This window comes from Bufo gargarizans, chromosome 1, assembly GCF_014858855.1.
Source record: "Bufo gargarizans isolate SCDJY-AF-19 chromosome 1, ASM1485885v1, whole genome shotgun sequence".
Classification (NCBI taxonomy): domain Eukaryota; kingdom Metazoa; phylum Chordata; class Amphibia; order Anura; family Bufonidae; genus Bufo; species Bufo gargarizans.
This window is the reverse complement of record NC_058080.1, coordinates 270,757,779-270,772,459: the sequence shown is the minus strand read 5'-3', so window position 1 is coordinate 270,772,459 and position 14,681 is coordinate 270,757,779. Positions and strand designations below refer to the sequence as shown.

General features: G+C 47.0%; 1 protein-coding gene across 1 annotated transcript in view; it reads right to left on the bottom strand.

Annotated features, from left to right (window-relative positions):
• The window catches only part of RCHY1 (ring finger and CHY zinc finger domain containing 1), a 70,206-nt gene extending 56,239 nt beyond the window's left edge, over positions 1–13,967 (bottom strand). The window contains exons 1-2 of the mRNA XM_044303086.1: positions 13,844–13,967; positions 11,789–11,908 (exon numbers count right to left, since the gene is read on the bottom strand). Of these exons, the coding sequence (XP_044159021.1) occupies positions 11,789–11,908; positions 13,844–13,915 (192 nt within the window). The 5' untranslated portion in view covers positions 13,916–13,967. The remainder of the gene's footprint in view (positions 1–11,788; positions 11,909–13,843) is intronic.
• Positions 13,968–14,681: the final 714 nt, after the last annotated feature.

Below are 14,681 nucleotides of genomic sequence, written 5' to 3'. Positions count from 1 at the left end.
TGATACAGCTCTGACTTTCTGAGCACCTGTCATGTTTCCTGAGGTTCTACAATGCTCAGACAGTAGAAAAACCCCACAAATGACCCCATTTCGGAAAGTAGACACCCTAAGGTATTCGCTGATGGGCATAGTGAGTTCATAGAACTTTTTATTTTTTGTCACAAGTTAGCGGAAAATGATGATGATTTTTATTTTTATTTTTTTTCTTACAAAGTCTCATATTCCACTAACTTGCGACAAAAAATAAAAAATTCTAGGAACTCGCCATGCCCCTCACGGAATACCTAGGGGTGTCTTCTTTCCAAAATGGGGTCACTTGTGGGGTAGTTATACTGCCCTGGCAATTTAGGGGCCCTAATGTGTGAGAAGAACTTTGCAATCAAAATGTGTAAAAAATGACCGGTGAAATCCAAAAGGTGCACTTTGGAATATGTGCCCCTTTGCCCACCTTGGCAGCAAAAAAGTGTGACACATCTGGTATCGCCGTACTCAGGAGAAGTTGGGGAATGTGTTTTGGGGTGTCATTTTACATATACCCATGCTGGGTGAGAGAAATATCTTGGCAAAAGACAACTTTTCCCATTTTTTTATACAAAGTTGGCATTTGACCAAGATATTTATCTCACCCAGCATGGGTATATGTAAAATGACACCCCGAAACACATTCCCCAACTTCTCCTGAGTACGGCGATACCAGATGTGTGACACTTTTTTGCAGCCTAGATGCGCAAAGGGGCCCAAATTCCTTTTAGGAGGGCATTTTTAGACATTTGGATCCCAGACTTCTTCTCACGCTTTAGGGCCCCTAAAAAGCCAGGGCAGTATAAATACCCCACATGTGACCCCACTTTGGAAAGAAGACACCCCAAGGTATCCAATGAGGGGCCTGGCAAGTTCATAGAATTTTTTATTTTTTTTTTGCATAAGTTAGCGGAAATTGATTATTTTTTTTTTTTCTCACAAAGTCTCACTTTCCGCTAACTTAGGACAAAAATTTAAATCTTTCATGGACTCAATATGCCCCTCAGCAAATACCTTGGGGTGTCTTCTTTCCAAAATGGGGTCAGTTGTGGGGTGTTTGTACTGCCCTGGCATTTGAGGGTCTCTGCAATCATTACATGTATGGCCAGCATTAGGAGTTTCTGCTATTCTCCTTATATTGAGCATACAGGTAATGAGATTTTTTTTTCCGTTCAGCCTCTGGGCTGAAAGAAAAAGATGAACGGCACAGATTTCTTCATTCGCATCGATCAATGTGGATGAAAAAATCTCTGCCAAAAAAAAAAATGGAGGGGAAAGGCGTCTGCCAGGACATAGGAGCTCCGCCCTACATCCATACCCACTTAGCTCGTATGCCCTGGCAAACCAGATTTCTCCATTCACATCAATCGATGTGGATGAATAAATCATTGCCGGGATTTTTTTTTTTTTTTTTTTTTTTTTTTTATATATATATACAAAGTGCTTGCCAAAGCATAGGAACGCCGCCTCCTCCTCAGCTCGTATGCCTCGGCAAACGTATCTGTCACTGCAGAGGAGAAAATCCCGTCTTGCAGCGCCGCATACACCGACTGAATGCACATCGGTGCTGCAGCTAGTAGATCGGTTGGTCCATCTGGAAGGTAAAAAAAAGAAAAAAAAAAAAAAAAAAAAGAAAAAACAAGGCCGCAACGCAATAATTTTATTAACTTTGCAACAGAACATGTAACTTTAACTTTTTTAACTGAACATTAACGTGTTTGCTTACTGGTGTGTTTTTTTTTTTTTACCTTTATAGAACAAACCTCTCCTTCCCCATGGGTCAATGTGCAAAGCGCAAATCGCCCAAAGATGTGGCGAAGTGCGTTATGCACTTTGTCCCATGTGAAAGGAGACGTTTGCAGCAGCAGTGAGTGAATGGGCCCTAATAGCCCTGTGTGCCTGTCCTGGTGAGATGATCCCTATGCTAATAGTGTACCTGTGAGTGGTACTTCCGGAAACACTCTCCAAAGCATAGGGCAGGGTGGTCCGGACAGTCAGGACAGAAATAGCGGGTGTCACGCCTTATTCCACTCCTGCTACAGACACAACATCTTTTTCGGGGTGACTGTTGGGTTGAGGTACCAGGAACGACATTGGGGAAATGTCGCTCGTGTAGACGGCTAACTACACTGGTGGTTGGGGCCACGGAACCTCCTGGGTACAGGAGGTTCTCGATGATCTCTTCCTGAAATTTGAGGAAGGATCCAGTTCTCCCAGCCTTACTGTAGAGAACAAAACTATTGTACAGAGCCAATTGAATTAAATATACAGACACCTTCTTATACCAGCGTCTGGTGCGTCGGGAAACTAAATACGGAGACAACATCTGGTCATTGAAGTCGACCCCTCCCATGTGGAGGTTATAGTCGTGGACTGAGAGGGGCTTTTCAATGACACGGGTTGCTCGCTCAATTTGTATTGTCGTGTCTGCGTGAATGGAGGAGAGCATGTAAACGTCACGCTTGTCTCTCCATTTCACCGCGAGCAGTTCTTCGTTACACAGTGAGGCCCTCTGCCCCCTTGCAAGATGGGTGGTAACGAGCCGTTGGGGGAAGCCCGCGCGACTAGTTCGCGCGGTACCACAGGCGCCAATCCGTTCTAGAAACAAATGCCTAAAGAGGGCCACACTTGTGTAAAAATTGTGCACATAAAGATGGTACCCCTTGCCGAATAAGGGTGACACCAAGTCCCAAACTGTCTTCCCACTGCTCCCCAGGTAGTCAGGGCAACCGACCGGCTCCAGGGTCTGATCTTTTCCATCATAGACCCAAAATTTGTGGGTATAGCCTGTGGCCCTTTCACAGAGCTTATACAATTTGACCCCATACCGGGCGCGCTTGCTTGGGATGTATTGTTTGAAGCCAAGGCGCCCGGTAAAATGTATCAGGGACTCGTCTATGCAGATGTTTTGCTCTGGGGTATAAATATCTGCAAATTTCTGGTTGAAATGGTCTATGAGGGGCCGAATTTTGTGGAGCCGGTCAAAAGCAGGGTGGCCCCTGGGACGGGAGGCGGTGTTGTCACTAAAGTGCAGGAACCGCAGGATGGCCTCAAAACGTGCCCTGGACATTACAGCAGAGAACATGGGCATGTGATGAATCGGGTTCATGGACCAATATGACCGCAATTCATGCTTTTTTGTCAGGCCCATGTTGAGGAGGAGGCCCAGAAAAGTTTTAAGTTCGGAAACTTGGACTGGTTTCCACCGGAAAGGCTGGGCATAAAAGCTTCCCGGGTTAGCGGTGATAAATTGTGTGGCATACCTGTTTGTTTCGGCCACAACTATGTCTAAAAGCTCCGCAGTCAAGAACAGCTCAAAAAATCCCAGGGCCGAACCGATCTGAGCCGTCTCAACCCGAACTCCAGACTGGGCAGTGAAAGGGAAAACTACAGGTGCGGCTGAAGTTGGGGACTGCCAATCAGGGTTTGCCAGCACCTCTGGGATTCTAGGGGCTCTACGGGCACGTCTTTGCGGTGGCTGCGACGGGGTCACTACTGCACGTGCCACCGTACCAGCTTCAACTGCCCTTCTGGTGCTCGCTACTTCACCAGGTTGTACGGCAGTGCTGGTACTAGGTCCAGGGAGGGCTGGGCTGCTGGTGTATGCCTCACCACGTAATCCGACAGCACCAGCCCCACTCTGCTGCTCTTGAAGCGGATCCTGCGCAACCTGCGGTCTAGCGACACGGGGCCGGGTACGCCTGGTGGTATCAGGGACCTCAGCCTCCTCGTCCGAACTTTGGGTCAGAGAGCCACTGCTTTCTACAGGTTCGTATTCTGACCCGCTGGATTCATCAGATGAGGGTTCCCACTCCTCATCCGACTGGGTCAGAAGCCTGTAGGCCTCTTCAGAGGAATACCCCCTGTTAGACATGTGGGCAACTAAATTTAGGGGTATTCCCTGAGACTACCCAAGAAAAAAAAAACAAGCCTGTCTTACAAAGGGGAGGCTAGCGAAGTACCGGAGGCCGCTGCGGTTGATAAAAAATATCAAAACTGATTTTTTTATCGCCGCAGTGCGTGTAAAGTGAATGTGCAGTGATCAAAAAAAAATTTTTTTTTGTCACTGCGGTGGGGCGGGTGTGGGCGAACGCACGTGTGGGCGACCGATCAGGCCTGATCGGGCAAACACTGCGTTTTGGGTGGAGGGCGAACTAAAGTGACACTAATACAATTATAGATCTGACCGTGATCAGTTTTGATCACTTCCAGATACTATAAAAGTACAAATGCTGATTAGCGATACGCTAATCAGCGAATAACGGACTGCGGTGCGGTGTGCTGGGCGCTAACTGATCGCTAACTACCTAACCAAGGGACCTAAACTATACCTAAAACCTAAGGCCCCTTTCACACGGGCGAGATTTCCGCGCGGGTGCGATGCGTGAGTTGAACGCATTGCACCCGCACTGAATCCTGACCCATTCATTTCTATGGGGCTGTTCACATGAGCGGTGATTTTCACGCATCACTTATGCGTTGCGTGAAAATCGCAGCATGTTCTATATTCAGCGTTTTTCACGTAACGCAGGCCCCATAGAAATGAATGGGGTTGCGTGAAAATCGCAAGAATCCGCAAGCAAGTGCGGATGCGGTGCGATTTCCACGCATGGGTTCTAGGTGACAGTCTATTCACTGTATTATTTTCCCTTATAACATGGTTATAAGGGAAAATAATAGCATTCTGACTACAGAATGCAGAGTATAATAGTGCTGGGAGGGTTAAAAAAAATAAAAAAAAGTTAACTCACCTTATCCCCATGATCGCCTAGTTCCCGGTCGGTCTGTTCTTTAGCTGTGGCTAAAGGACCTTTGATGACGTCAGATCACATGCTCCATCACCATGGTGATGGACCATGTGATTGGAGCATGTGATCTGACATCACCAAAGGTCATTCAGCAGACAGCTAAAGAACAGACCGGGATCTACACGATCATGGGGATAAGGTGAGTTAACTTTTTTATTTTTTTAACCCTTCCAGCGCTATTATACTAAGCATTCTGTATTCAGAATGCTATTATTTTCCCTTATAACCATGTTATAAGGGAAAATAATACAATCTTCAGAACATCAATCCCAAGCCCGAACTTCTGTGAAGAAGTTCGGGTTTGGGTACCAAACATGCGCGTTTTTTCTCACGCGAGTGCAAAACGCATTACAATGTTTTGCACTCGCGCGGAAAAATCGCGGGTGTTTCCGCAACGCACCCGCACATTTTTCCGCAACGCCCGTGTGAAAGAGGCCTAACGGTCAATAACAGTGAAAGAAAAAAGTGACAGTTTGCACTGATCACTTTTTTCTTTTCACTTGTGATTGACAGGGGTGATCAAAGGGGTGATCAAAGGGTTAATTGGGGTTCAGGGGGGTGATCAGGGGCTATAGTGTAGTGTTTGGTGTACTCACTGTGAAGCCTGCTCCTCTGCTGGATCCAACCGACGAAAAGAACCAGCAGAGGAGCAGGCAGCCATATAACAGATCATATTTACTAATATGATCTGCTATCTGGTACTTTGATTGGATTTTTTAAAAATCAGCAACCTGCCAGCCACGATCATTGGCTGGCAGGTTGCTGACGAAATACTGCTGTGCGAAATGCCGGCGCGAACTGCGCATGCGCGCGCGCATATTCGCGTCATCTCGCGTATATGCGTGACTGTGCGCAGCGCTGCCACCTCCGGAACGCACATGTGCGTTAGGCGGTCCGGAGGTGGTTAAGATGTTGAGCTATTGTATTAACCTGTGCGGACGAAGGCTGGACGGGCCGGAACGCGTCCATTGTTACATTGTTAGGCCGCATGCACATGACCGTGATGTGTTTTGCGGTCCGCAAAGCGCAGATGGCGTTCATGCGCGTTCCGCAATTTGCGGAACAGTATGGACAGCCTTCAATATAAATGCCTATTCTTGTCCGCAAAGCAGCCCAGTCAAAGCAATACTAGCGGGTAGTAAACTACTACTACTACTACCAGTTCAACTAACAAATCCTCCAGGGTCAAAAAGCAAGTGAAATGTGTACACCCAGTGCTTCTGCGCAATGTGAACATTGTGCTGACTCATCCTTGCGGATGCGGTTTTCATACTTCATTTTGATAGGTTGTCCATAGCCATTAGCCGAGGACAAGTTTTTTAAGGCTTCATTCCAAGAACACTGGCTATTTAGGGTGCATTCACACGGCCATGTCCGTTTTGTGGACCGCAAACGTCAGGTGTGCTTCTCCGCATGCAGGGAGAGGAGGGCTGCTTCATGTATATGTAGCCTGTGTACAGTCGTGGCCAAAAGTTTTGAGAATTACATAAATATAGGAAATTGGAAAAGTTGCTGCTTAAAGGGAACCTGTCATGTGGATATTTGATTATAATCTAACTAATTATATACAATCATTAACTTTCACTTACTGGTGTGACAGATGGTTACTTCATAATATACTGTACACACAAAGATGCCGCATGCCGCGTGCTAATGAGCTGATTCGAGTCCGGCGTATATTTAATTCAGAGCTATAGCCACTCCCCTGCCCACCTGCTGCTGATTCCTATGGAAACAAACTGTCATTCAGCAGCAGGTGGGCGGGGAGAGTCAGGAGCTCATAAATATTCATGACTCCTCATTATCAGCTGGAGCTTTATAATACAAGATGTTGGCAGATTGACTGGGTCAATTAAAGAAAGTGACCCAGCATTTTGCTAAAAGAATCAGTCACTTATTTATGTTGCCCTTAGTTAGGACACCATAAAACTGGTGACAGGTTCCCTTTAAGTTTTTATAATAGCAATTTGCATATACTCCAGAATGTTATGAAGAGTGATCAGATGAATTGCAAAGTCCTTCTTTGCCATGAAAATTAACTTAATCCCCCAAAAAACTTTCCACTGCATTTCATTGCTGTCATTAATAAAGGACCTGCTGAGATCATTTCAGTAATCATCTTGTTAACTCAGGTGAGAATGTTGACAAGCAGAAGGCTGTAGATCATTATGTCAGGCTGATTGGGTTAAAAGGAGGGTGATGCTTGAAATCATTGTTCTTCCATTGTTAACCATGGTGACCTGCAAAGAAACGCGTGCAGCCATCATTGCGTAACATAAAAATGGCTTCACAGGCAAGGGCATTGTGGCTACTAAGATTGCACCTCAATCAACAATTTATAGGATCATCAAGAACTTCAAGGAAAGAGGTTCAATTCTTGTTAAGAACAGTGCTCTAGACTACAAAAAAATACCTAGTAGCCTTTGGCTCCTGAACTGAAAAATTTAGGAGCCAAATAAAATTTTTAGTCGCCAAATCGAAACCGAATCAAAATTTTGGTATCGTGACAACGCTACGCCGATCAGATCGCTTTCGCCACGATAAAAAAGTATTGCGATACTCAATACCGTGAAAAAAAATAAAACACCAAAAAAAGCTGCGTGCATTTCGCATTTTATGAAACAGGCCCATAATAGAACAGTCCTATCCTATTTTTTGGGGTGACAAGGTGACAAAAAAAATGGCAAATGCTCACCGCATAGGAGATATTTTTAAATAATTTAATAGTTTGGACTTTTCGGAAGCAGCGCTATATAATATGTTTATTTATTTATTGTTTATATATTTTATATGTGAAATTGGGAAAGGGGGGATTTAAACTTAATATTTTAGGGTACTTTCACACTAGCGTTTTTCTTTTCCGGCATAGAGTTCCGTCCTAGGGGCTCAATACCAGAAAATAACTGATCAGGATTATCCCCATGCATTCTGAATGGAGAGCAATCCGTTTAGGATGCATCAGGATGTCTTCAGTTCAGTCATTTTGACTGATCAGGCAAAAGATAAAACCGCAGCAAGATTTGCCTGAATGCCGGATCCAGGATTTTTCCCCATAGGAATGTTATAGTGCCAGATCCGGCCATTCAAAATACCGGAATGCACCCGCACTAAATCCGGACTCTTCACTTGTGCGTTGCGTGAAAATCGCAGCATGCTCTATTTTGTGCGTTTTTCACACAACGCAGGCCCCATAGAAGTTAATAGGGCTGCATGAAAATCGCAAGCATCCACAAGCAAGTGCGGATGCAGAGCGATTTCCACGCATGGTTGCTAGGATGAAAGTCTATTCACTGTATTATTTTCCCTTATAACATGGTTATAGGGGAAAATAATAGCATTCTTAATACAGAATGCTAAGTAGAAGGTCAATATAATAAACATTATATACACTCCAGTATAATAAACATTGGTGGCGCAGTGCGCCCCCCCCCGATATAATAAACATTGGTGGCGCAGTGCGCCCCCCAACACCCCAGTATAATAAACATTGGTGGCGCAGTGCGCCCCCCCTTAATATAATAAACATTGGTGGCGCAGTGCGCCCCCCCAACACCCCAGTATAATAAACATTGGTGGCGCAGTGCGCCCCCCCTTAATATAATAAACATTGGTGGCGCAGTGCGCCCCCCCAACACCCCAGTATAATAAACATTGGTGGCGCAGTGTGCCCCCCCTCAATATAATAAACATTGGTGGCGCAGTGCGCCCCCCCAACACCCCAGTATAATAAACATTGGTGGCGCAGTGCGCCCCCCCTTAATATAATAAACATTGGTGGCGCAGTGCGCCCCCCCAACACCCCAGTATAATAAACATTGGTGGCGCAGTGTGCCCCCCCTCAATATAATAAACATTGGTGGCGCAGTGCGACCCCCTCAATATAATAAACATTGGTGGCGCAGTGGGCAGTGACAATGAGGGTTAAAAAATAATTAACTCACCTCCTCCAATTGATCGTCTCCTGTTCTTTCTTCAGGACCTGTGGTGACATCACTGTGCTCATCACATGATCCATCACCATGGTAATGGACCATGTGATGAGCATAGTGACGTCACCACAGGTCCTAAAGAAAGAACAGGAGACCGGCAGCTACGCGATCAATTGGAGGAGGTGAGTTAATTATTATTTTTTTAACCCTCATTGGCACTTCCCACTGTGCCACCAATGTTTCTTATACTGGGGGGGGCGCACTGTGCCACCAATGTTTCTTTTACCGGGGGGGGGGCGCACTGCGCCGCCAATGAAGATAACTGACCTGTTAATGCAAATACAGGAGGCGGGCGCCGGAATCAAATAGCTGGCACTCAGCCTCTGACAGGGAGCTGCGATCCGCTGCAGTTAACCCCTCAGGTACCGCACCTGAAGGGTTAACTCAACTGCCGCTGATCGCAGCTCCCTGTCAGAGGTCGGGTGCCGGCTATTTGATTCCGGCGCCCGCCTCCTGTATTTGTATTAACAGGTCAGTTATCTTCATTGGTGGCGCAGTGGTCACAGCCCCTTCCCCTCCCGTCTCTCTCCTTATCGGCGGAGGCGGCGGCAGCACAGGGGGAGGGAGAGACTTCTCCACTGCGCTGCTGAGAACATCGGCGGCGGGGCAGAGAACTATCATCTCCTGTGCCCCGCCGCTGTTCAACGGCAGAGCTGCGGCAGCGGGTATAGTCGCATTTGTAAATTGTAAGTCGCATTGGCGACCATTTTGGTCGCCATCTGGAGCCCTGAAGAAGGCTTCAGGGCGTCCAAGAAAGTCCAGCAAGCGCCAGGATCGTCTCCTAAAGAGGATTCAGCTGCGGGATCGGAGTGCCACCAGTGCAGAGCTTGCTCAGGAATGGCAGCAGGCAGTTGTGAGCGCATCTGCGCGCACAGTGAGGCGAAGACTTTTGGAAGATGGCCTGGTATCAAGAAGGACAGCAAAGAAGCCACTTCTCTCCAAAAAAAACCATGAGGGACAGAATGATCTTCTGCAGAAAATATGGTGAATGGACTGCTGAGGACTGGGGCAAAGTCATATTCTCCGATGAAGCCTCTTTCCGATTGTTTGGGGCATCAGGAAAAAAGCTTGTCCGGAGATGAAAAGGTGAGCGCTACCATCAGTCCTGTGTCATGCCAACAGTAAAGCATCCTGAGACTATTCATGTGTGGGGTTGCTTCTCATCCAAGGGAGTGGGCTCACTCACAATTTTGCCCAAAAACACAGCCATGAATAAAGAATGGTACCAAAACACTCTCCAACAGCAACTTCTTCCAACAATCCAACAACAGTTTGGTGAAGAACAATGCATTTTCCAGCACGATGGAGCACCGTGCCATAAGGCAAAAGTGATAACTAAGTGGCTCGGGGACCAAAATGTTGACATTTTGGGTCCATGGCCTGGAAACTCCCCAGATCTTAATCCCATTGAGAACTTGTGGTCAATCCTCAAGAGGCGGGTGGACAAACAAAAACCCACTAATTCTGAGAAACTCCAAGAAGTGATTATGAAAGAATGGGTTGCTATCAGTCAGGAATTGGCCCAGAAGTTGATTGAGAGCATGCCCAGTCGAATTGCAGAGGTCCTGAAAAAGAAGGGCCAACACTGCAAATACCGACTCTTTGCATAAATGTCATGTAATTGTCGATAAAAGCCTTTGAAACGTATGAAGTGCGTGTAATTATATTTCACTACATCACAGAAACAACTGAAACAAAGATCTAAAAGCAGTTTAGCAGCAAACTTTGTGAAAACTAATATTTGTGTCACTCAAAACTTTTTGCCCCGACTGTAGATATCCCTACTGTAAGTTAGTCTCATCAGTACCCACATAGGTTACCTGCCCCCTTAGAGGTGATGATTGATATGTTCTGACATTTACATAAGTAGAACCAACACTTATCCATGCAGTGTAAATATTTACAGATGACTTAGTCCTTAGCTGGCACTGTAGCAAAGAAATCCCAGCGGGCGCTAAATCTTCAATTCATGTATCCTTTATTTCATCGTAGTAAGGCCTAACCCTGGGTTCAGACCTGAGCGTTTTACAGCGCGTTCCTATGCGCTGTAAAACGCTCAACACGGAGAAACCAATGATTCCCTATGGGAATGGTTCTCACCTGGGCGTTTTACAGCGCGTACGATCGCGCTGTAAAACGCCCGACGCTCAAACAAGTTCTGTCATGCACATGGTTGTTGTTTTGGTCCGCATCCGAGCCGCCGTTTTGGCGGCTCGGATGTGGACCGATTCACTTCAATGGGGTCCGCATCGTGGCTCCGTTCCGCTAAAAAAATATAACATGTCCGCTGCACGGATGTTGCCCATGGATTGGAGACTGCAATTGCTGACACACGCTTCTCTGCAGCACCGTCTCCTCTTCAAACAGCTGATAGGCGGTGTCGGACCCCTGCCGATCAGATACGGATGACCTATCCTGAGGGCAGGTCTTCAATATATACTGCCTGCACAACCTCTTTAATTTCCAGTTTATCAGGTCGCCAGAATAATATAGTCTGCAAGGATAGTCATGGCATGAAACATACAGGAGCGATGTAGGACTCTGTTATGAGGGTCGGTGTGCACTCACACGACCGTATATTGTGGTCCACAAAAAATACAGTTGTCGTCCGCGTTGCATACGACAACTGCGCACGCTGGTTTTAGTCTGGCCGATTCTCTGCATATTTGCTGGATCTCTGCCGATCCCCATTATCGTTAATGGAGCTGGCGGGCCTTCAGACAGATCCAGACATCTCCGGCACTTTGCTCCCTGCTGGAGATGTCCAGCGCTAGTGTGCAACCTAAGTCAACTGGATCAATTAGGATTTGCTGGAAGCCATTCAGAAACAAGCCCATTTTTAAGGGAAGCCGTTAACCCTCGTGTGAATATTTGGCTAGAGCCGAACAGTCACTTCCTAATATGAGTGACACACCAGCCTGTCTAGTAAATCTGGCTGTACGAGGCTGAAGGGGCAGAAGAGTACCGTACCTTCTGAACGCGCTTGCACTTCAGACACTGGACTTGTGTCACCTTGAAGCGATCCATCTTATGTGTCTCCTGATTGTCATGGCAGAGGCGACAAGTGTAGAACTTTCCACAGCACGGAGCCTGAAGGACAGAAGGATCAGGAATTCACTTCATCAGTGACACAGGATTGTACCGTATGGACGAGCCCCAATGCCTTCTGCTCACATCTACACATAGGAGACAGCTGGACTCTCACCCTAAGGCTAGGTCTACACCACGACAATTTTTATAATGATAGTCTATGGTGTCGCAATGCGACATGCTGCGACAGTCGCAAGAAATCCATTCGAGATGGATTTTTCTGCGACTGTCGCAGTGCGACACCATAGACTATCATAAAAATTGTTGGGCGACATTGGTGCGACAAATGTTGTCGTGTAGACGTAGCCTAATTCTGGAAGAAGAAATATCACTTGTGTGTGCATTCATATGTAACAAGAAGTGCGCACAAGCGAGCATGGTGAGAATAAAAAACGCTATCATTTCAGCCCAGTAAGCGGGCGGCATAAAAACGGGAGTGCGATCTCTAGGCATATTTAAAGGTGTGCTAAATTTGTCAAACAATGTGTGCAGCTTAATACATTTGGGGAAACTTACGGCAACATGTATGCCTGGGCACTTCATACAGGTTATACTTACCCTGCTCCCCCCCCCGCCCTGTATGTTTTTATCTGCACAACGGGGAGATGCAGCGGCAGCCGTGCGGGCATCAGGAGCGGCACAGGGGCCGGGGAGTGGGGTAAGTATACCCGGTATGAGGTGCCTGGGCATCTTAGGGGGCACAGGAATATGCACTGGAATCTGGATGAATTACTGAAGCAATACTGATGACAATCTGGACAATACAGCATCTGGGATCCATGCGTATTCCACAGCCAGACTATGGAAGGATTTGAACCCAACAGGGCTTTATTTTGTGAAATTCTGTCGTGGCAACCTGCAAGTTGTACTGCCACCCCCTTCAATGGCTGCACTGCTACACAGTGATCTCGCCGTGCAGTCCTAACCTAAAAATCCCCTTCTTAGGGTCCATTCACCCGTCCGGATGTGTTTTGCAAAACACAGTCACCGGCAATGCGCGTTCCGCATTTTGCGGACCGCACATCGCCAGCACTCTCATCGAAAATGCCTTTTCTTGTCCACAATTGCGGGACAAGAATAAGACATGTTCTATTTTTTTGCGGAACGGAAGTGCGGATGTGGACAGCACATTCCGGCCCCACTGAAAATAAATGGGACAGCACCTATTCTGCAAAATTGCGGAACGGATGCGCATCCATTTGGCAGACGTGTGAATGGACCCTTAGGACTCATTCGCACTACTGTATTTTTGGTGCGGATCGGACGTGGATCCATTCATTTCAGTGAGCCCGCAAAAAATGCGATGTGCTGTCCGCATCCGTATGTCCATTCCACAGTCCTGCAAAAAAAGATAGAATGTTTCCTATTATTGTCTGTTTTGCAGGATAGGCATTGTTACAATGGATCTGCAAAAAAAACAAAAACGGATGCAACAAACCTGGATCTAATGACTCCAACCAGGAATATAATGATGCCGTGGGGGTCATTAAACCCAGCGTCAGGCTGCCATAGTGTACAGAGGTGGATTTCCCAAGTCAGACCTCACTGCATAGACATGTATTATAAATGACATACAATGTGTGATTACTTTGCTGTCACTCCACATGTAACACCGATAGGAATAACCATCAGACATGTTCAATGCCAGCTCCTGTACAGCACTGGATGCTCATCCTGCTCTTCCTGGTGCCAGGACACTGCCGTTTAGCAGATCTTTGCAGACACGTTCATTGAGGAGTCAGCTGTCCCCAGAACACATTAGTACTGGGGGTCACCCGTATTCTAATGCTCAGGTCCTACTGGAGAAACAGGGGGCTCACGTTACAATGTCAGGACCTTTTTCACCCCACCAGCTCCCAGGAGGCAGCAGTAATGGCAGGCAGGGCTGACTGAGAGGACCTTCTCCCGCTTATCCCCTGCCCCGTGCGCCCTCACCCTCAGCTCGCAGCCTCTGCTGTAGTGCTCACAGCCGACTGGCACCTCCATGTCCCCGAAGTCTGCAGCCATGTGTGACCGCAGGAAGCGGAAACACCGGGGAGGAGACGGCAGTAGCACTACACAAGGCTCCTGTCATGGGGCTGCCACTAGCAGCAGCACAGTCCAGCCCTATGTGCTGCAGCAGGAGTTGACGGGAAAGTGATACTGCAGCGCCATCTGCAGGACATGAAGTACATGCACCGAGCTGCTGATTATTCCACACACTCACACTGCCTTCTGGACGTGTGTCAGTGACCTGCTAGAATAACGGCTCTTTGTAGGGTTGAGCGAACTTTGTGTTTCAAGTTCAGCTTATTTGCAAGGTTCGGGATATCTAAAAGCCTCATGCAGACGTCTGTGGAACACGGTCCGTAAGATACTGGACTGGCATTGCAGGAGTAGGTTGCAGGTTTCTATGACGCCATGCGCTCCTGCAATGCCAGTCCAGTATCTCACAGACCGTGTTCCACGGACGTCTGTGTGAGGCTTAAGAATTCCGCTATAGACTCTGCTATCATAAACCATAACTTATGGTCCAATGTAGCGTAATCCATAATGGAATTCTTAGATAACCTGAACCTTGTATGCCAAACTTGAAACACAAAGTTCGCTCAACCCTAGCTCTTACCTCAACACACCATCAAATATGGCTGCTCTTCCACACACCATCCAATATGGCTGCTCTTCCACACACCATCCAATATGGCGTCTCTTCCACACACCATCCAATATGGCGTCTCTTCCACACACCATCCAATATGGCGGCTCTTCTACACACCATCCAATATGGCGTCTC